General features: G+C 35.5%; 1 protein-coding gene across 2 annotated transcripts in view; it reads right to left on the bottom strand.

Annotated features, from left to right (window-relative positions):
• PRKG1 (protein kinase cGMP-dependent 1) overlaps positions 1–24028 on the bottom strand; it is a 1186243-nt gene that overhangs the window by 184769 nt on the left and 977446 nt on the right. For both annotated transcript variants that reach the window (XM_065894586.1, XM_065894585.1), the window contains exons 6-7: positions 20743–20820; positions 11952–12046 (exon numbers count right to left, since the gene is read on the bottom strand). In XM_065894586.1, the coding sequence (XP_065750658.1) occupies positions 11952–12046; positions 20743–20820 (173 nt within the window). The remainder of the gene's footprint in view (positions 1–11951; positions 12047–20742; positions 20821–24028) is intronic.

Here is a 24028-nt window from a genome sequence, read left to right as displayed (position 1 = left end):
GGATATTGACATTGCTAGAAGGAGAAACTGTAAGACATATTCCGATTCTTACTCACTCTACTTTAGCAAATGGAAAATTAATGAAATTTGTTGTGGCTGGTGACAGAATAATTTATCCAGTCTTCTTCTGAATAAAAATACCAGTTAAAATGGAAATTAATAAAAAGAAATATGGTCTGTTGTAGTCTCATGTGTGTGACATCTGGCTTATCCTCAGAGCTCATGAGGTACACACAGTGAGGGAAAGCATATGCTACCACATAGTAGTATATGGATTGTGGATGTAGGAAGTTAAGAGAGATACAAAATATCAATTGCTTATAGTAAGTAGCAAAGGTTCTAAAACCCATTATTTTCTATCATTTCAATTTCTGATTATTCTGGGGTAGGTTTAAAAATAAAGAAACATACCTTTTATTTCCCCCCATATATTAAGAAAAATATATGATATTAAAAGTTCATAATTTTAAAATTCACAAATTTAAAAGTTAACATCAGGCACATGTTTCACAATTCTTGACTATTTGTGTTTGGTAACACAAATTCAAAAGCCTTAAAGTAAAAAAAAAAATTCATTTCTCCAGGATAGTAAATCCATGTTTCTAAGGGAAAAAAATACATATGGATGGGGGCGGTAGAAAACCGTTATTCTTGTTAAGGAATGTTTGTGGAAAATGTTGCTTTCAAACCAACATGTTTCCCCATATGGGGAGCAGGTTTGCAGCAAAAATGTTGTTAAGTAGACAGTGAGAGAGGCAGTCAGCCATCTGGGTAGCAGGCAACTGTCGTCTACTGATGCTGAGGGCATCACTAAGCTCAAACACTCAGGAATATTCTAGAAAACAGGAGGGCAGCCATTACACCTTATAGGATAAACTCTTAATACCCACAGACCTGCGTTGTGGGATAGTTTTAGAAATGGTTCTACAAGCCACTTAAAGGGAAAAGGGTGATGGATAGGTCCATTTGCTCTAAAATCATTTCAATTGGCAATGGAAAACTAGAGCTTTCCGCCAAGATGAAACCACAAGTAGTTTTATGCTAAGTGAGCCTCAATCATCTAAATCATGGGGATTGGTAGAGGACAAATGTCTTGAGTATCTCAGGAGAGTATGAACTATGAGAAAATAGAAAAAAAAAAAAAAGCAGCTATATGCTTTTCTCCTGGGTACTGTTGTTATACCTAATCTGGATAGGAAAGGGCAACAGTAATAAAATTAAACTCCCAAGCACTGAGAACTCCCTAGGATGTCCGTTCTGTTCCCACCTGGTCACTGTTGCATGTAACTGCAGTATGGTCAACTGAAAAGGCAATATATTATGGGATCAAAGGGACTTGAGTTTGAACCCTAGCTTCCTGCTGACTAGCTCTCTGACTTTGTGCACGTCACTTAACCTGAGCCTCAGTTTTCCCACATGCAGAATGGGGCTAATAATGATTGCTGTGAGTATGAAACAGAATAACGTAGGTAAGAGTATTGGCACAGTATCTTGGAGGGCCGGAAATCAGTCTTATTTACCTTTAAATACCTCAGCATCAAACAGTGAACGATACATTTTTGATAAGAATGACTAGACAAATTTAAGACAGCAACATTAAAGTGCATGTTGTTTAAATTTAAAATCTTGTAGCATAACGAACTGCAGTTACATATAAGCATACTGGTTTAACTGTCTTAATAAATAGTTTACCTTACATTTCCTAATGTGGAATGTGAGGATCACTACTGCTTCAGATGACTTTAAGCAGTACAATAATAAACACTTTATGTAAAATATATACTTTATTTTGTATATTATTTCTTTATTTAGTATTAAACTTATTTACCTAGATGTATAAATCCATATTTTCAATGACTATTGTTCAGAAAAAGGCGGAAGTAGAGAATTAACTCAACGTCTTGGAAACACCCATTTCCTCTTGGAGAAGGCAAGGGTCTTTCCTCTTCCCTAGGTAAAAGCTGATCTGCTTTCTGTCACAATAGATTAGTTGGCATTTTCTAGATTTTCTATAAATGGAAGCACACAGTATGTACTCTTTTTTTATCTGGTTTGGTTTATTTCACTCATCACAATTACTTTGATATGCCTCTATGTTGTTGAATATCAATACTTCACTGTTTTAATTGATCAAAAGTACTTCAGTGTATGACTATACGATGATCTGTCTATCCATTCATCTGTTGACACACATTTGGGTTGTTTCAAGTTTGGGGATATTACAAATAAAGCTGTCATGAACGTTTGTGGACAAGTCTTTTCATGGACATAAGCTTTCAGGTTTCATATAAATAGCTAGGAATGGGATGGATGAATAATGTGGCAGGTAACAGGTTTAAATTTTTAAGAAGCTGCGAAACTGTTTTCAGAAGTGTTGGTTCCATTTTCGTCACTGCCCTCCCAGCAGTAGACGAAAGCTCTACTTGTTCCACATCCTCTCCACCATCTTCTAAATTTTAGCCATTCCAATGTACATTGTGGCTTTAATTTGCAGTACCCTAAGGACAAATCGTGGTGAGCAAATGTTCATGTGCTTATTTGTGGTCAGTTTCTCTTTACTGATGAAATGTCTGTCCAAATCATTTGCCTATTTAAAAATTGGGTTGTTTCCTAATTATTGAGATTTGAGATTTCTTTATATAGTCTGCAATTAAGCCTTTTTTGTATATGTGATTTGCAAATATTTTCTCTCAGTCTGTGAAGAAAACATATTTTATTTTCCTACTCCTGATAGTGTTTTTGAAAGAACAGAATTTTATAATTTTAATGAAGTATAATTTTTTTCTTTTATGGATTACATTTAGGTAGTGTGTGTGTATGTGTACATATGTGTGTGTGTGTATATATATATACATATATATATATATTCTTTGCCTAACCAAAGTTCACAAAATTTATCTCCTACATTTTTTCCTAAAGATTTTATACTTATGGTTTCACATTGAGGTCTATGATAAATTTTAAGTTAATTTTTGTATATCGTGCAAGGTATAGATCCAAGTTTTTAAAAAAAATTTAATGGATGTTTAGTTGTTTCAGCACAATTTATGGAAAATAGTGAATGGCTGACCTTTCTTAACTGAACTGTCTTTGAACTGCCATTGAGAATCAATTGACAAATGCTATGGACTGAACCGTGTGCCCCACTACCACCGATGCGTATGATGCAGCCCTAATCCCCAGTATGATGGTATTTAGAGATGGAGCCTTTGGGAGATACCTAGGTTTAGATGGGGTCATAAGTGTGGGATGGAGCCTTTGGGAGATACCTAGGTTTAGATGGGGCCATAAGGGTGGGGCCCTTATGATGGAATTAGTGCCCTTATAAGAAGTGACACCAGAAAGCTTGCACTCTCTCTCCACGTGCTCATGCTGAGGAATGGCCATGTGAGCACACAGCAAGTAGGCAGCCATATGCAAGCTATGAAGTGAGTCCTCACCAGAACCCAACCACGTAGGCACCCTGATCTCAGACTTCCAACCTCCACAACTGTGAGAAAATAAGCTTCTGTTGTTGAAGCCACCCACTGTATGATATTTTGTTATGGCAGCCCAAGCTGACTAAGCCAGCAATATATGTGTGGTTGCTTGTGGAACTCTTTATTCTGTTCCTCAGATCCATTTGCCTAAGTTGACATCAATACCACACTGCCTTAAGTATTGTGGCTTTAAAATAAGTCTCAAGGTCTAGTAGGTTTAATCTTTTAAATTTCTTCTTTTCAAAACTCTTTTGACTACTCTAGGTCCCTTAAGTTTCCATATGAATTTTAAAATCAGTTTCTACAAAAAAGCTTGCTGGGATTTTGACTGGGATTTCACTGGATGTGTAGATCAATCGAGGAGAACAATATTGAGTCTTATGATGCATGAAAATGTTGTAACAAATAGAGTATAACTCAAAATTTCTCTTGGAAATGTTTTACAGCTTTCAGTATACAGGTTTTATTTATCTTTTGTCAAATTTATCTCCAATTACTTCATAATTTTAAAGCTATTATAAATGGTACTTTTTCAATTTTTGGTTGTTTGTTGCTTGATTAAATTATGGATACCTATATGATTATTTATTGACATATTTGAACATGGCCCTGGGAAGGGGTGGTGAACTTGAAGCCCCTTAAATACTACTTGAAATGTCCTGGAACATGGGGTGAGACAACTATCACATAGCATATTTTCTGAAAGATCTCCCACTCCCATTTCATTGTATGAATGAGGAATGAGAACAATGTGAAGCCAAATATAGCTGGAAATGCTTGTTTCATGTGGATACAGTCTCAATCAGAATACATTAGTAAATGTTACCTTCAAAGATAATTTTTGGATATTCAGATGGTTTTAAAACATTTTTTTCACTCATCACAAGGGATTAGTGTAATGACAATGAATCTAATTAAAATCTTTGTTGCCTGTCCAAAGTATACTTAATAGCAAGTGATTTTTCTTCTATACTGTATGAAGGAAAAATTAAGAAGCAATCATTTAGACTTAGAAAGAATAAAAATGACAGACACAAAATACTAGCCAAGTTCATTAACAAGGAAATTAGCTTCAAATGAAATATTTTTCTATCTGTTTTTGAAGAGATTTTCAAATTTACATTACATTTTCTTATCTTATGGCACCTGAAGGAAATTATCTGTCTGAATGACATGTTGGAGAATAACAATGAGGAACTGAATTGTTTTGTAAGTAGCTCAATTTCCACCACTGAAATGATCTTGTATTTAAGACAGCAGGGATAAAGAAAATATTTTATGGAAAAATACTAAGACTCTGTGATGTTCCCCAACCATCTACAAAAATCTGATCCCTTTTATATAAACAATCATTCAGGTAAGCAGGCCCAAAGCCTTCCTTCAGAAGAGAAGTCCTCTCTTATAACTCCTCTTGCATTTAACAGATTTTTTTTAAAGACAACCAATTTCCTAATGTATTTAAAACTAATGTATCTTGGGTTACTGATCAGTTACTGACAATTATAAAAGCTAAATCAGCTTCTAGTGATATATCTGAGTCTACAGTGCACACTAAAACATTAACAAGATTATCAAGTAAATTCAGACAACAACAAAAATTGCTTTCTATAGCTAACTTTACATTCCAGGTAAAGGTATTCTTTGGAGAAGTCCAGAGAGCATGTGCTCAAATTTTGTTGATTAAATTAAATTCAGTGTGTGTGTGTGTGTGTGTGTGTGTGTGTGTGTGTAGGCTAGGCCAGAGGTGTTCTCATACTACTATCTGTAATTTAGGATGTGTGTGTAGGAGGGGGTTGTGAATATGTGTGGGGGGATGTATAATTATATTTTGTATGCAATATAGCTTCTTGAAAACAAAGATATGATTTCCATAAATCTTCTGATGAGTTCCTTGACATCAGAGCTCAATGAGGCATTGTAGCCTGGACATCTTTATGTTAAGAGAGGAGAGAATACGTCCATATCATAAGTGCCTACAGAACAACAGGTCAGCTTCTACATGCCTACACATTTGGGTTCTGTGCTGTGCTGGACTCCCAGGTTCTTACATCCCACTTGGGGCTTGTTGTGAGTTTAGTTATTCATCCATGCCAGGAGGAACTGTAATCATAAAAGATGATTCAAATGGCAAATGCCTAATAGCAAAATACCTCATCTGGATTATGATGACATAAAAAATATCTTAGTATGACTAGAATATAGATCACGAAGCAGGCACATGGGTGATGAGACTACAGTAGTAATATGGGAACAGATCTCACAACGAGTGCCACAGACAGCCTTTGAGAAGGAAAATGATCTGAGGCTGGTTGTTTCAGAGACAGTTATGGATTGAGTTGTGTCCCCTCAAAAGCTATGTCAACATCCTAAGGACCCAGACTCGCGAACATGACCTTATTTGGAAATAGGGTCTTTGCAGACATAATTGAGTTAAGATGATGTTATACTGGAATAGGGTAGGCCCTAAATGCAATGACTGGTATCCTTACAAGGAGACAGATTTTGATACAGAGACACAAACAGAGGGGAGACAGCCATGTGAAGAAGGAGACAGAAATTGGAATGATGAAGCTACCAGCCAAACCTATCAAGGATTGCTGGCAGCCTCCAGAAGCCAGGAGAGAGACATAGGACAGATTCTTCCATAGAGCTTTCAGAGGACACATGGCCACGGTGACACCCTGAGTTTGAACTTCTAGCCTGCACAGTTATTTAACAATAATTTCTGTTGTTTTAAGATACTCAGTTTGTGATAATTTATCATGGCCACCTAGAAACTAATACCATGAACTTATCATAGTGTGTGGAATGGGTGAGAGGTGAGCAGGACTGGACACAGAATGACCAATTAGAAGGACCAACAGCGAAATCCAGAAGACAGAGCATTAATCAGAACTAATCAGAACAGTGGCAGTGAGAATGGCAAGACATAGGCGATGCTGAGAGTTATTTAAAAGGTGGAATCCATAGGATTAGTTATCAGCGATTAGGGAATTATTAGGAAAGAAAAGACTCAGATAATTTCCAAATGTCTGGTTTGAGAAACATTTAGTGTGATAGGGATCACTTGAAAGGAAGACACTTGGCTGGGGGTAGAGAGAAAAATAAATTTAGCTTTGTCTTAGTGCCATTTGATGTAACTAAGTGATGTCTAAGTGGACTTGCCTCACAGGAAACTGGGTCTGGAATTCAGGAAAAAGTTTTGGGATGTCATATAGACATAATAATGATGCTATGACACTTTGTGATTCTCCCATAATATCATTTAGCACACTCTTTATTTTAATTTCCTGTTTATCTGTAAATCCTCAGCAAGGAAGCAAGCTGAGACCAGAGAATTGAAGGAACTACTTCTTTTGATAACACTGCTCTCCTCAACAGGCCAACCTCAGATGTCCCTACTTGTCCCATCTTATGGATGAAGGAGTGATACTAATAAAGCAATTCTGGCTCTTCCTGGTCAGTTGTGTAAAAAGAAGCTGGCCCTAAGTACTGACAGATTTTGGGCTTTGGACCTTAGCCACAAATCCAGGACAACAGGGAAAAAATCCCACTAGACATTCTGTTACATTTTACATAGATAATCCATTATAATCCTCATAAGAATAATCTTCACTAAAACCATATTAATTATAATCCTCACTACAAAAGACAAAGAAACAAAAGAAGAAAAACCCTAAAAGTCTTAGGTGCAGGAAATAGAGAGGAGTCCTAAGGTTAGAGAAATGAGCTGGAGCTTGGCAGGAGAGCTCATGAAGGGCGGGTGAAGAAGTCCTGCCATGACCCTATCAAGACAGCAGCTGGCCTGTCCCTAGGTTCTTCAGAACCTTTTTTTTTTTTTTTTTTTTTTTTTTTTAACGTAGGGGCAGGACAGGAGTAAAGACACAGACGTAGAGAATGGACTTGAGGACACGGGGAGGGGGAAGGGCAAGCTGGGACGAAGTGAGAGAGTGGCATGGACTTATATATACTACCAAATGTAAAACAGATAGCTAGTGGGAAGCAGACACATAGCACAGGGAGATCAGCTAGGAGCTTTGTGACCACCTAGAGGGGTGGGATAGGAAGGGTGGGAGGGAGACACAAGAGGGAGGGGATTGAATTGTGTCCCCTATACATATATGTATAGCTGATTTACTTTGTTATAAAGCAGAAACTAACACACCATTGTAAAGCAGTTATACTCAAAAAAAGATGTTAAAAAAAAAAAAAAAGCAGCTGGGACGGAGCCGTTTATAAGTCCTAGAGTATTTCTTCACACAAAACACAAGCTTTAGAAATAACTCTCTATGTTGTCCCAGGTAAGCATCAAAGAGGTGTTCCCTGAAAGAAACAGAAACCCAAGCCTTGCAACTGAGAGATCTGAATTCTTTCTTTCCTATCTTTATGGTACAGGGACAGGATGGTGATAGTGGGAGGGAGAGAAAGTACTTGGGGAGGATACAAAAGAGGCTTGAATTGTATCTATAATATTTCATTTCCAAATAAATAAATGAGTATTAATAAGATTCAAATATTGCAAAATATTAAAATGTTGTATCCAGTATTTGTTATATGATTTTATGTGCTATTTTACTAATTAAAAAAAATAAACAGGTTAAAAAATGTTAATTAACTTGCCCAGATCACAGTCCATGAGAGGAGAAACTATGGAAATATAGACTTCTAATACCAAAGTCTGTTAAACTGACTTGGCTTATTCATTTTTGCATTAACAAGGAAGGGCCTAACATGTGGCCAAGGTGTTCAGAATGATAGACAACATCTGGGATAATTCCTGGAGGGAGGGGCCCTGCTGACAGAGGTCTGCTATCAAATGCCACCATTCAACAGGGTGGCCCAGGGCTGCATTTGGCACGTGACCTAAGGAAACTTAGAGGTCATCTACTTCAATTGGGTCAGTTTACAAATTCAGTAACAGACCCAGAGAGATTAACTGGCTGGCTTAGTGAGTGGATGATTCAAAATTTAATGCTATGTCAATTATACCAAGTGCTCTAAACTGTAGTCAAGAAGTAGCAGAACAGTCTTGGGAATGGGGATGATGATGACGATAAATAAAAATAAACATGATGGTGGTGGTGATGATAGCAGCTAACGTCTTTGAGCAGTAATCTAAATTCTAGGTACTCACCTGAATGCTTTGTAAGTATCCCCTTGATTATTCCTCACAACAACCCAAAAAGTTAGGTACAATCATCATCTCCATTCAGATCAAAGGAGAGCCTCTCAGGGGCTCATAATCTGTAAATTACAGAGTAGATCCCAACCTAGGCAGTCTGACTTCTGTGCTGGAACTCTTAACCATATACTGTGCTAAAGATTCAAACATTAGGGGAAGGGGGAGGGAGCAAGTGGGAGCTCAATCCCATCTCTCTCAGGTTCAACTTGGGCTTATATATTTCCCATTACTACAGATGCGAGGTGCGTATTTGGCTTAGAATTTGACATTATCTGATGCCAGTATGAATTCTACGTGGTGTCAAGTCAGGTAGAGCTCTTGAAGCAATGGTATGTTAGTGTAGATGGATTGACTCATGAATTATTGGATTAAACCTGAAGTAAATTCCCTAAACACAACTTTAGTTTTCCTGTATATAAAGGAGTACTTCTGAAAAGAGTAAAACATTTTGCCCTCTCTCTGGTGTGGAAAAACCATTATCACAGCAAAAAAAAAAAAGAACGCTTAAGCCAACAATACTGAATAATTCGTTTCATGTCAACCAAAAAAAGTGAAAGCAATAAATAAATCAAAGTTTTTTAGTAATGAGATGCTATTGGTTAGTGAATGTTAATAATGTAGATTATAGGATAGTTAGATTTATGACTATGGTCTCCTTCCAACAAAGAAATGAATCTTGTTAATTCTAGAGGCACAACTATATAGTGGAGTTCTGGAGTTTGGTTACTGAGGTCACATTTCAGCTCTGTCATTCAATTATATACTGTGTGTGTTTAATCAATACTAGTATTAGGCACCCTCAAATTTAAAAAGAATGGTCAAGGATTGATTTCAATATTATCAATCTGTCAATATTTTAATGATCTGCTGAACATCCTCAGGAAAATAAAAAAATTCCCAGTACATATAAATTTTATTTGTGAGAAAACAACAATCTGCAATGCCATGTTATGTCCACACAGAGAATGCTGACTATAAAATTTGTCTTCCAAGGATGAAAATCGTAAGGTCCAAAGAAGCATAGCTATTACTCACAAGGATATACATGGTTGCTCAAAAGACTTTATATCCTAAAGTTACATACATTTTTAAGTTATTTGTAGGGAAACAAGTGAAACAAATCAATCTGATTTGTGAAAAGTCAGAATTTCTTGTGTGAAACATTGAAATTCAAAGAAAAGATCAAAAAAAGAACACAGAGACGCACAGTGAAAAACAGGTTAGTGACTAGAACGGCAAAACATTAAAATGTCAAAAAATAATCAAAACAAGCAAATAAGGCTAAAACTAACAGGCTTCCTTTGTTGGAATCTAGTTACAAAGTTTTAAAGAGGCATATCTATTGATATAAATCACAAAATGGCAGCTCACAGGTAAAATCGTTTGCAGAAGTGTTTGCTAGCAGAGCTTTTTTTTTAAAATCAAGTTACAAAATCACATCTTTTTCAGAACCCAGTTTTTTCTGTGTTTCTTTAAAAAAAAAAACAACAACAGCATAGCAGTGAGCTGGAGCTCAGTAATTGATGTGCTCAATTGTATAAGTCTTTCTAGTTTGCCACCAGTTTTACTCACCTTATTTTTACTCATTGACATTGGGTTGGCCAAAAAGTTCGTTTGGGTTTTTCTGTAACGTTATGGAAAAACCTGAACATTCTGGCCAACCCAATACATTACCAGGCTGCCCCCTGTAGTCAGGTGAGTTCATAAGCCCTTATGCACCATCAAACTAACTCAAGTCATGAAAGTGATCAATTGCAAGATTGGGGATCATCAGGGAGCTTCATTTGTTCACTCACTCATTCGTTCATTCAACAAATACACGTTGATTTCAAAAGTGCCAGATACTGAGCTCAAATCAGCATATAAGTATTTGGGATTTCTTTGCATCAAGATAATAGGCAGACATAGATCTGGATGTATAGCAAGATGTATGTGATAGAGCTGAGGACAAAACAATGGTGAATTTTAGGAAATGAAATAAGAAATTCTAAAAAGTGCTAACAATTCGCTAATAATTGCAAGGGTCTCAAAGGATGGGGATTCTAAAGAAGGAAGGGGTGGTCAACAGTGTAAAACTATGGCTGAGCAGTGATGTTAAATGAAGACAGAAAAGAAAGACAATTCTATGATGTAAGTAGCAAATCCCCAGTGATGTTTAAGAGGGCACACATAGAGTAGGCTGATAAAGCCAGGTTGAGTGGTGAGAAGATAAGCATAAAGGGCATGAAAAAGAGGGATGGAGGTAGGTTGGGGGGTAGGTATGATGGAAAATGGTGAGGGTGGGGTGAAGAGAAGGCCAGTGAAGAGGACTGAATATGTGCAAAAGAGAGATTTGGTACCAGACAGTTCACAAGAATAACCATATGCTAGAATGAATTCAATCTAGATGTAATACCATTAACTTAAATTTTAATATCAGAGCAAAATTTAGTAACTTTTCTGTAAACCATATCCCCAAGTTCACTTCCTGGGACACATTCTGGGAAGGTGTTTTCACTCTAAACCTTTCCTTAGTTAGCACCAAAATTCACTGACAATAAGCTACAAAAGAAAATCTGTCAATTCTCAATTATGTTTTATTTTCTGGTGTCCCACTTGTGACCTCAATCAGAAATGACTGAAATGTTTCTGGTTCTTTGACTCCGCTGGAAATGACATTTTCCACAGAGGCATCTAATCTTGGACCAATGAAATCAGGTGATATTATTCTCCAGAATCCTCTACATATATAATAATCAAGAGAGAAAGATTAAAGTACAAATGGTATGTAACATGCCTTCCGAGCTCATCCACAGTGAAGCTGGATGTGATTTACCTTCACCTGCACCTCGTCTTCCACCTCCGCTACCGTAGCTAGTGATGAAAACCACCACCCAGAGGTGAATCCCAGAAAGGCTTCATTGCCTTTTGATGTACTGTTTGTACAATCAGGTTTGGAGACGTCAAAATTCTCAGCCAATCATCTTCCTATGATTCCGAGTAAAACTGTTGTACAAAATAAGTTCAGCAAAGACTCTCTTTTAGAGTCTTTGTAGAGATTATAATTAAGGATAATTTTTCCTATTGATATAAAATTATATAAAATGATTGATTACAGATGTTAACCGCTCAATTCCATAGCCTACCCAAATAGATTCTAAGTCCAGCTGGAAATAAATAAAATTGATCGTCAAGGGTCTGTGTCGGACGGTAGAATAAGCACTAAACACCCTATTGTGCTAGAAGCTCAATATGTAAGACAAATTTATGTAGCATTCAACCAAAATCTTTGTAACATGTGATCTACTTACCCCTGCAAGGCTTTCTCTCCAAACCAATCTCCTTTTCCTAAGGTTCTAAGAAAGACTGGGTCTTCACTTGGCGAGTCTTCACGAGTGACATTTACCTAGAAAGAGAAACAATGAAAGCCTGTATCCACGGCATACACGCTGGATGATCAAATAAACACTGATTAATGATGTTCGTTCCATTTCTTATTTCTTTTTTTTTTTTTAACTTATTTTCATGAAGAGAAAAAGTACATTACCAATAAAGGGGACAAAGAATAATATCGCAACTTCACATGCACCCCAAGAAGTAATCTCCATGTATTTTGTTATGCTTTCAAGTTGTTGTCAAGAAATAATAAATTATTCAGAAATTTGAATTTCACTCAAATCTTCAACTCTATTCCCACTTCCAACTTTCTATGAGGCAATCACTATGATGGATTTAGTAGTGTTCCTCCAGTCTTTTTTTATGTGTTTATATGCATGTGTTTCAAAAATATATGAATAGCATAATACAGTATGAATTATTCTGCAACTTACATTTTTTCTCTTATCATTATTTTATTTATTCCATGCTATTATATATAAATCTAGTTCATTCATTTTAATGTTTTAGTGACTTCTTTCATCCTATATTTGTCAATTTCCTTGCAGATGGACGTTTATACTGTCTCCATTTTTTGGCTTCACTTAACATCTTTCTATACACCTCTCTACATGTACATCCCAGTTTCACTAGGACATGCCTATCTCTTTGCCAAGAAGAAGCCAGCCTTCATTCAAAGGCCAGTCACATTTCCATGAAGACTTCCTGCAGGTCTCTACCTGACTACTGTCCTCGTGATCCATATGTTTCATTCAGCAGGAGTTCTTTTTTTGAAGATATATAAATTACACATGTGTCTTTATTTTACCATAATGAATAGTATGCTCTTCAAAGAAATGGGCATTTCTTTGATATTCTCTGTAATTTATATTAAGTACTCAATAAAGAGTAGTAAACTGCATTAACAGAAGAGCTTCATTACTAACAAGATATCTCTGCCCATATAGGACTTGGGAGTTGGGTGATAGTCCATTGAAAGCACGTAATAATGTATTTGTTGAATGAAGACATAAATGTAGTAAATTGTACCTTTGTGTTAATTCACTTCCCCCTAAAGTTCTACAAATATAATACTGGCTACGTGTCATTTAAAAAGTTTAAATAGTTAAAATTCACCTACCTGGAAAATGTAATGAAGTAGAAAAACTAATTTCTTGAGACAATGCCAGACACTTAAACACATTTAAAAATACTATGCTTCAGGTTTCTGAATTTAGAGACTGGATTTCAAAGACCAGAATTTTTATAAGTATTAAAAAGGTTTATGCAAGGTGGAGGGAATTCAATTATTACTCTCCACTGACCCATTTGATTACTCCTCCACATGGTGTTTCAAAAGCATGGAAATGCAGTTTTTAACACTTAACCACTGAGCTATATAAGAGAGATACTCATATGCATACTGATGAGGCTTTCACAGATGTGAATGGAAATATGCTAGCCCAGTGGTTCTCAAACTGTGTGTGTGTGTGTGTGTGTGTGTGTGTGTGTGTGTGTGTGTGTGTGTGGTGGGGAGAAGGGGCATGCAGTCTTGTTTAAAATAAAGGTTACTTAACTCTTATTCCTGAGGTTTTGATTGAATGGGTTTTGGAAATCTGCATTTCAAAAGATTAATGTGGGTGACTTAGATGCAAATGTTCTACAGACCAACCTTTGACAAACACTGATACACTGTTTCATTTCTGAACCTCAGTTTTCTTATCTGCACAATGAGACAACTCAACAAAATTACTTCTGTCAGTCCTCCTGGCTGACAAAAAAAAGTCAATGATTAATTTAACTATAAGTTAAGCTCATTAATTCAAATTAGATATAGGGATACATATAACTGTACATTTGCCATTTGGGTAACAAAAAAGATTATAAACTCAAAATGGCAGATTTACGTAAGCCATGGAGAAATTTGGGTAGGTTTTGAAATGTTCTTAAAAAATATGTTACTGAAATGCAGTAAGAGACACAAAAAATGGGTCACCTACGGAATAAATCACATTCTGCTTATATGATAAATACGAGGAAAAATCTATCTCCTATAGTTCATATATGTGAAAAAACAAGCAGCTCAAAGAGCAAGAATAAAAGTTCTCCTTTAAAGTTGTAGTTTCCAGTTTTTCTTTATATATATAATGAATCATTCTAAATATGCACAGACACCAGCCATGGACATTTGCATCTTTAATTCTAAAAAAGAAAATTCAAGGTAGAAAAAGTTATATATACAGATATAGCTTCTCTAACCTTGACCTGTATACATAGTCTTTTCACCTACACCATAAAGTACTTTATGATTCACAGTGCTGTGGAAGGGAACTAGCTATGGAGCTTAAAGGTAATATTTAGTCTATTTGAACCCATTACCCCACCACCTTGCCTGAAAAATGGGAGGGATATCTCATATGGATGTACTTGTGCTCTATGTGTGAATTAAATGAGAACATCAATGAAAAGCATCCTCTTAATTCTGAGTGCCCCCCAAAGTTGGTTCTTTTTTCCTTATTTTCCCCTTTGTTCCATTTCTCTCACTTCCTACTTCAGAAATTCCATGCATTTGATTGTAATTATCCCAAATCTCTACCATTGCTCTTGTTGACATAAAATGCTATTTAGAACTTTAACTACTTTGAGTTCCAGGTAAATAAAAGAGAAGGTGTTTATTTTTATAATCCTTTTACTTTTCTATATATTAATTTTTCTATAAAATATATGCATGGTATTGTAATTTTAAGATTTGGAACTATTTTTAAAATTATATATATACATAATTTTTTAAATTAAGAATCAAAATAGAAATTAGGTATTTTAAATGGGACACATAAAATTAATCTTTAATACCAAAATCTTCAATAAACAATATCAATGTGCTCAACCAACATGTTTAACCAAAAATAATTCAAAAACAAAATAAAATGTTTTAGTACAGATTCAACAGGTTTTATAAACAAGGCGACGTTTGTTGTAAAGAAACATGGAAATCAGAGATTTGTGGGGCAGACCCAGCTGGAGAATAGGGTTGTCACGTGAGCATTTTCCTACCTGTGTAATAGATTATAAAAATGAGGAGTTTCCAAATCAAAGCATCTCCCCTTTCAAACAATGTTCTACACACATTGCTCAAAAATTGCCCTGTTATTCCAAAAAAAAAAAAAAAAAAACCACAAATGTTCCCTAATGCAGAAAAACACTTTTAGGAGCTGTATCTGATAAATTTGGGGCATGTACAGGGAAAGAATATTTTTCTGAGCTTGACGTTTGCCTGCATTCCTTTAGTCATTACTTAAATTCAGGGTGGCTCAGACCTATGACTCCCCTGAGTCTGGTTTGACAACTGAACCTTTTGTGCAACACAGGAATGAATTAGAATCTCTCTCACCATGTGTCCACTCCCGTCCCCCAAAACACCTCTGGTGAATCTTATGTTCGTGATTCTCTTTCTGGTACTTCTACTTTAATGAGTGTGTGTACGTGCATTAACATGCACCTCATTCCATGCATAAATACCATATATTTTCCTGGTTTTAAACTTTATATAAATAATATCACACCACACATATCCTTCAACTTGTTTCTTTTGATCAGCATTGTATTTGAGATTTATCCAATTCATCCATGTTAATAATATGTAGCTGTAGTTCATTTCCTGTTTGTATAATATGCCATTATATGAATATTATATAGTTCATTGATTCTTCTCTATATGTAAATGTGGGCTTCCTCCAGGTTTATTGTTGTTATATACTAGTCTGTTGCGCTATTAACATTACTTATGAACATTTTTGCATGTTTTGTGGTGTCCATGGGTGTTTCACTAGGATCAAAACTTACAAATAAAAACCAAGGTTATAAAGTATATGCATCTTCAATTTTACTAGGTATTGACTCAGTCTTGGTACAAAGATGTCACACCAAGTTATATTTCTACCATCGGTGGATGAAAGTTCATATTATACTATACTGTCATCAACACTTGATATTGTCAGACTTTGATTTTTTGCCCCAAATAGGTCAATATTATATGGCATTTCTCTGATTATTAATAAAAGTAGGGTATTTTTCATATTATTTTATGGGCAAGTTGTATTTCTTTTTTGTGATTTTTTTGCCTATTTTTCTGTTGAATTAATTTTTTTTATTGACTCATAAGACGGTAGTTTAGCTTTTCACTGTATTTATGATGTCTTGCCAAAGCTTTTAATTTCGATGTAATCATATGTAACCACATTATCGCTTATTGTTTGTACTTTAAAATTCTCATTTAATAAAATTTTTCCTATCCCAACATGACAGAAGTATTCTCCTAACTGTCTTTTGATTTTTTTTCTAATTTTTTCTTTTGCATTTAGGTCTGGAATTGACCTTATTTGTACAGTGTGAGGTCAGGATCCAATTTCATATATCTCCCTATGGATAACTAATTGTTTTGGAATATGTATTGCCCATGCTCTCCTAACTCAAGTTCCCATAGATCTTGGACCTTTATTTGAGCTCACTATTCTCTTATTCTGATATATTTATCTAGCTCTTAGTAGAATTAAGACATTTTCTTCTTTACCTTATAATAAATCTTTATATCTACTGAAGTAATTCTCACCAATATATTCTTCTTCCTTTCAAATGTTTTAGCCATTTTTGTCTTTTGCTCTTCATTCTAGTGTCCTTTTTTATCATTTAAAAATTTCTTATACAATTTTTAAAGGTTACTTCCCATTTACAGTTATTACAAAATACTGGCTATATTCCCTGTGTTGTACAATACATCCTTCAGCCTATCTTACACCCAATGGTTTGTACCTCCCACTCCCCCTCCCCTACAATGCCCACCCCCGACTTGTAACTACTAGCTTGTTCTCTATATCTGTGAGTCTGCTTCTTTTTTGTTACATTCATTAGCTTGTTGTATTTTTTAGATTCCACATGTGATATCATACAGTATTTATCTTTCTCTGTCTGACTTATGGCAAAATTTCATTCTTTTTTATGGCTGAGTAGTATTCCATTGTGTGTGTGGTGTGTGTGTGTGTGTGTGTACATAACTATATATATACACACACAATACATCTTCTTTATCCATTCATCTGTTGATGAACACTTAGGTTGTTTACATGTCTCGGCAATTATAAGTAATTCTGCTATGAACATTGGGGTGCATGTATCTTTGTGAATTAATGTTTTGGTTTTTTTCAGATATATACCCAGGAGTAGAATTGCTTTCATATGGTAGTTCTATTTTTAGTTTTTTGAACCTCCATACTGTTTTCCACAGCGGTTGCACCAATTTACACTCCAACCAACAGTGTACAAGGGTTCCCTTTTCTCCTTGAGAGCATTTGTTATTTGTAGACATTTTGATAATAGCCATTCTGACGGGATGTGGCTACTGAGAAGCTGAATATTTTGTTTAATTTAATTTAGTTAATTTTAATTTAGTGACTTGAGACTAATGGCTACCATGTTAGGTTGTGAAGATATAGAATAGTTCCATCAAGAGAGGAAACAGTACTGAACAATGCTGATCCAGCTAAGCGTATATTAATTTTAATAATTTAACTGTCTACATAAAAAACTCAAACTAAAATCATACCACCTGTAAATAATTACTGTTTATTTCTTCATTTCCAAACATTATATCTTTTTCTTGACTGACTGCAATGGTTGGGGTGTTTAGTTACACAGTGAACAGAAGTGGGGATAATGTGCATGTTCGTTCTTGAAATGAAATGATTCATGTTTCACTCTGATATTTTATATATATATATATATATAATGTCACACACAAACAAAATTTCCATAAGAGCGTACTTCCCATATTCAGCAACACTGAATATTGTGTTAAGCCCATTTGTTTAACCAACATGCTTAACCCCTTGTGAATTCTAAGCAAAGCCATGTGGTTTTAAGTGGAATTCAATGAACAAGAATTTTTGAAATATTTTTTTCTAATGGTAGCATACAAGATAAGTTAAATAGAATCAGAAAATCAAAATGCCTTTGAATTATTATTGAAACTCTGAAATTTTGTTGACCAATCCTGTTCAATTTTGGTTCCACTTATTTATGGAGACATTTTTTTTTGATGCAACACAACTAGAGGGACATAGGCATAAAGTTTTATCGGAGATATTTTTCATGCTTAATTATGAATCCTTGAGTGCTTTATGGTTCATTGTTGGGGGGAACAAGTCAGGTTTCCAGGCAATTGGAATGGACTGATTAAAGTATAAAGAACTAACTCAGCTTCTACCTGAGGCAGAACTAGGTACTCTAGACATCACTGAAGCATTCTGCCCAAGTTTTAGAAAAATCAGTTTGTATAGGTTTAATGGGGAAAAAACAAATATTTCCAAGTTTATTTTATAATGCTTTTCTCTTTGTGTGAATGTGCTTTATAGAAAAATAAAAACTGTTTTACTCTTAAATAAATGAACTTGAACAAGGGGAAATCCATCTGTAGTTGTACAGCCCCTGTTGTGTGTCTCTGTCTCACATTTTCTAAGGAAAAGCCAGGTTGGTGGTAACAAAGAAAATATCTTTGTCAGAGTTATCCTTTATAAATTCTTAAATGTACATGAAAACAAGGTGACATCTGTACACCTAAAACAACACACATAATTTTAGAAAATTTCAATTCTACAACTTATTTGCCTGCTCACCTGAACCTACTCTCATTCTCTTATCATTTTCTATTCCTTCCTATTGGGACTTAAGTGTGTTCACCTTCTGCTTCTTAAAACTTAATATAGTAACTCCAATACATTAATATTAGAATTCATATAATTAACATACTAAATCAATCATATATTATTATATAATTAGTATAATTAAGAATCCTGGCAGCTAAGTTGTATGACCTGAAAAAGAAGGTTAGGAAAAATCTATGCCTGGTTTAAAAAAAAAATCTTGGATGTGTCAAAAAATTCCAATATATTCTTACTACTTCTCTCCCAGAATTCCTACAGTGGTCTGAAATACTGCCAAGGGAATCAGTTCCTCTGGTGTCATATCCATGCTATTTCTATGTATACATATTACAAAACTCATAAAATAGCACCACTAATGCTCCTGTGTTCAGTTGAAACTTGTTACAAACCACAACTTTTTAGGCAGTGCTGGAATTTGCAGTAGTTTGGTAGCCACAAAAGCCTGTCAGAAATTCATCTTAATCCATAAACATATCATTCCATGAGAGCAAAGAATTAGCAATATAATATAAAAAAAATAAATCTAGGATTGCCAGGGCAAAAAGCCCCCCTGTGACCAATCGAATAATTTACATCCATTAGGATTTTCAGTTTTCCCTGATTCTTCCGTCGATATTAAGAACAAAGCAATAAATGGTAAGCTCTAACAATTTATATATAAACCTCAAAATCTTAACATTTCTTATCCTCTAACATTGGAAAATACAAGGTGTAATTTTATCCATAACTGTGGTCAGATGTCATTTCATGTTGCTTTTTAGGAAGCCAGTCCCTTGACTTCTATTTCTATCCCAGGTTTTCTGATATCAGTCAAAAGAACAGGTATGAAAAAGTATAAATATTATTTTCTTCCCTTTAGTGGGATATGCCACCAGTGTAAACATTGACATATGAACATTTAAAATTCACAATTAGTCCAAAGAGAATTCTCTAAAATGTGATCCAACAAAACCTATAATCTTTCAACATATCCTGTTCACTGTGGCTCTGTTAATCTCCCTTGCCTATTTTACATGAGCCATAAAGTCAGTCATATTTGTTAAATTAGAAGAAATAAATTTACTTATTTTTTTAAAGTGATAATTATAAAAGTGAAAACTGCCATATAAATCCCCTTGTACCTGCATTTCCTTCCCAGTGTTTTACTTTACTTAGTACTTATAACTTCTTTTTAAGGATCACTTACTGTAAAGCAAAATAAGTTCAAATACATTGCACATAGTGAAATGACACTTAAATGCAAAAATGATTACGACTTTACTGTTGAAAGGAATTTAAGGTATTTTTAGCAATATAATATTAAAGTATTAATCTACATGTCTTCATTTTCCAATTCTCTCAATTTCATATTCGGGTTTTTTAAATTATTATTTATAATATTAAACTTTTAAAAAATATGTAAGGAATAAATTATGATTTTTTATCTATGTCCCTGTCTACCCTATATTTACCCCTTCCCCTATACTTAACCACTTCTAATAAGTTCTTAGTATCCATTAAATATTTATTTATGAAGATACAATGAAACATGAATATATTTACTTCCTGATTGGCCTCAGAGTGTTAAATAACTCGCCTAGGGAGTACTAAAACTAGGAAGTTTCATAGCTGGATTCAAACTTGGGCCATCTGATTTGAAAGTCCAGATATTTAATTATTACAATATTACCGCTCCTAATGACTGGATGGATGATTTTTTCTGTTAAAGATTTTTTTAAGCAACCTTAGTCTCCTCTTTTTTAATTATTATGGAAAATTTTCCATTTATGCAGACATGCCAGTGGCGTCTAGCATCATGATTAGAACAAAGGCTGTTCGCTGGTCTTCAAAGTTATACTTTTTCTTTCTTCTCCCACATTTTCAGGAGATACATTCTCAAACATTTCTTTATCAGTTTCAGAAAAGAAAAAACCTCAAACAGCTCAACACCCTGCACACGTGCTCCTCCACGGGTAGCTGACGAACCCCAGGCTCCCCTTGTGCATCTCCCTCTCACGCTACCAGGGCTTACCTTTCCTTTGCTGATGATAAAGAAGGTGTCCCCTCTTGCACCTTGCCTGATGATATATTCCCCATTTTCATAGTGGGTCTAAAAAACAGAAACAGTAACAGAAAGAAACATTAAGAAAGAAGTAATTTACTAAACAGCTCAACCTCTTCAAATATTAGCTCCTAAGGGATGGAATCACCCTCATGGTGGTGTACCCGAGCTTAGAAGCCATCATTATTTAAAAATGAATAATAGTCAGTGAACACAATAATTACAAAGAAATCTATCCTCCTCACTTTAAAAACTATTTTGTTAGTGCCATTTTTCTGGGTGATTATATTCATATCTTTAAATTCATTCATTTTAATAGCTGGATGAAAATATTCTTTTCTCCCATCAACTGAGCATGAAATAAAACAGCAGAACTAATCATTAAACATGTCCTTCTGTATTATCTGTTATTCTCATTCGGTTTTAGTATTCCTGTAGTGACAGAAAAAAAAAATGGCTGAGAAAGTACTATGGCATGTAGCATTTCTAAAGATCCTCATTTTGAAACTAAGTTGACTTTTGGTGTGGGTCAGATGGCACTAGTTCCTTTTTAAGGCACTGCTTCAGGCTTTAATGTCCTGCTTCAGCAATTTAGGTTTGGCCTTGTCAAACAGAATGTCTTTATTTTATGTACTGAATTCTGGTCCAGCATCTGTGAGCTCATAAACCACCAAACAAGGGGCAAAGTAAGGCAAAGTAAAGCAAGAAGATGATCACAGTCAGTGTGTCAGTATTCTGATTCGGGCACAGTGACTAGGTACATTCCCAGGGTAAAGGCTGCTCTTGCAATGAATGAAAGTAATTTCTATAAGGAGAGGTGGGAGAAAGTATATTGCTGGGTCAGGAGGTATAACAGAAAAATGAGAACTGTGCCATCTGGCCCTATCTTTCTCGGCAGTTTAGCAAGGAAGCCATGTTTTGGGAAAGAAAACATTACTCTGTACACTCCTTAGGAAACAGATTCCATGGTTTGCAAACAATACTCACCAGGCCAATGGCTGTGATTTGTCATTATACCTCAACACTCTTAATACTTTATTCACTCTTAAAATTACCTTTCATTAGTATTTCATATTAAGAATAGCCATGATTTTCTGGGAATGTAAATTGATACAGCCACTATGGAGAACAGTATGGAGGTTCCTTAAAAAACTAAAAATAGAACTCCCATACGACCCAGCAATCCCACTACTGGGCATATACCCTGAGAAAACCATAATTCAAAAAGAGACATGTACCACAATGTTCACTGCAGCTCTATTTACAATAGCCAGGACATGGAAGCAACCTAAGTGTCCATCGACAGATGAATGGATAAAGATGATGTGGCACATATATACAATGGAATATTACTCAGCCATAAAAAGAAATGAATTGAGTTATTTGTAGTGAGGTAGATGGACCTAGAGTCTGTCATACAGAGTGAAGTTAAGTCAGAAAGAGAAAAACAAACACACATATATGGAATCTAAAAAATAAATGGCTCTGATGAACCTACGGGCAGGACAGGAATAAAGATACAGACATAGAGAACGGACTTGAGGACACGGGGAGGGGAAGGGTAAACTGGGATGAAGTGAGACAGTGGCATTGACAATATATACACTACCAAATGTAAAATAGATAGCTAGTGGGAAGCAGCTGTATAGCACAGGGAGATCAGCTCGGTGCCTTGTGACCACATAGAGAGGTGGGATAGGGAGGGTGGGAGGGAGGCACAAGAGGGAGGGGATATGGGAATATATGTATATGTATAGCTGATTCACTTTGTTATACAGCAGAAACTAACACAACATTGTAAAGCAATTATACTCCAATAAAGATGTTAAAAAGAAAGAATAGCCATGATTTTCTTAATATACCAAGAAAATTAACATACTACCTAATGTTACTTTTTTTTTTTACTCTAAAGTAATATATTTTCCTAATAACAAGTTTTTTAAGTAAAAAAGTTCCTCATTTCCCTTTCCCAATCTCAACCATTAGATGGTAAATGCAGTCTGGTGTGTATCTTTCAAGACTTTTTCCTGTGCTTTTAAACATATATATCTATGTGCATACAAACAATTATTTCTAAATAAAAATAAGATCAAATGATGCATATTCTTCAACCGACTTATTTAACAAAATATCTGTGTTCCATTTTCATATCTTGTTGCTTAGAATGCAACAGTGGGAAGCAGGTTTGAAAAACAAAATCACAATAGTCTATTTTCATATATTCATTCAAGAAACATTTCTAAGTGCCTCTGAGTCAGGCCTGGTTACAGGCACTGATGATACAAGATGAAAAAGATAAAAACCTCATGTTAGCACTGTCACGTAGAGCCTTCCTTGACAGTGTTAATGTAAACCTGTAATGTCTGATATAGGAGCCACTAGCCACATGTGGCTACAGAACAGTTGAAATGTGGCCAGCGTGACTGAGAAACTGAATTTTTAAATGTATTTAACTTAAATTAATTTAAGTTTTAATACACACGGCTAGTAGCTATTGTATTGGATAGCACAGGTAGTAGATAAAACAGACAAGGGAAGAACGACGATCTATAGCAGTAGGGGAGGGGGGAGGGGGGAGCGTCTTTCCCACTCGTGATGTTTTTTACTTTGTGAATGGAGCTCAATTAGCAAAACTCAGGACCTTTTTCTGCCCTTTTCCTCACTCTGCACCAGAGGAGACAGTGTAATTGATCTGACTGATAAATTTGGAAGTAATCTATATGCTCACCTCAGACTCTCATCACTTCCGGATGGGAGGTAGCTCCCCACAGAGGGCTGGCATTCTCTGATGCTCGTCTAGGGGAGGAATCTTCTCCCTAGCGTAGTGAAGTCCTACCCCTGTCTGGGCGTCTGTGACAGGACAAGTAAGTCGGCCCAAACAGCATCCAGCTTGGAAGCCTGTTTGTCTTTTACTCCTAAGCTACATTCTCTAGCCTAGAGTTTATTAGTGATAATAGTAATATTTTAGTCCCATTTATTTGCCTCCAGTTGAGAATGAATGCACCAAATCTTTCTTTCTTTCTTTTTTTTTGAGACCTGAAAGAGCAGTTTATTATTTCTCTTGGTACTGTATGTTAACTGGATGATTCTTCGGCTTCCCATGCTGTCGGCTGGGATAACTGCACAGTGTAATGCCTCACGCTTGTGAGCATTTGGTGACGGTGCTGGCTGGGGGAACAGCTGGGACTGTCCGTGTCTGCTTTTCCCCCACGGGAGCCTCTTTATGTGGCTGCCCAGTATCCTCCATATCATGGTG

This window comes from Phocoena phocoena, chromosome 16 (genome assembly GCF_963924675.1).
Source record: "Phocoena phocoena chromosome 16, mPhoPho1.1, whole genome shotgun sequence".
Lineage (NCBI taxonomy): Eukaryota > Metazoa > Chordata > Mammalia > Artiodactyla > Phocoenidae > Phocoena > Phocoena phocoena.
This window is presented reverse-complemented; position numbering and strand designations above follow the sequence as displayed.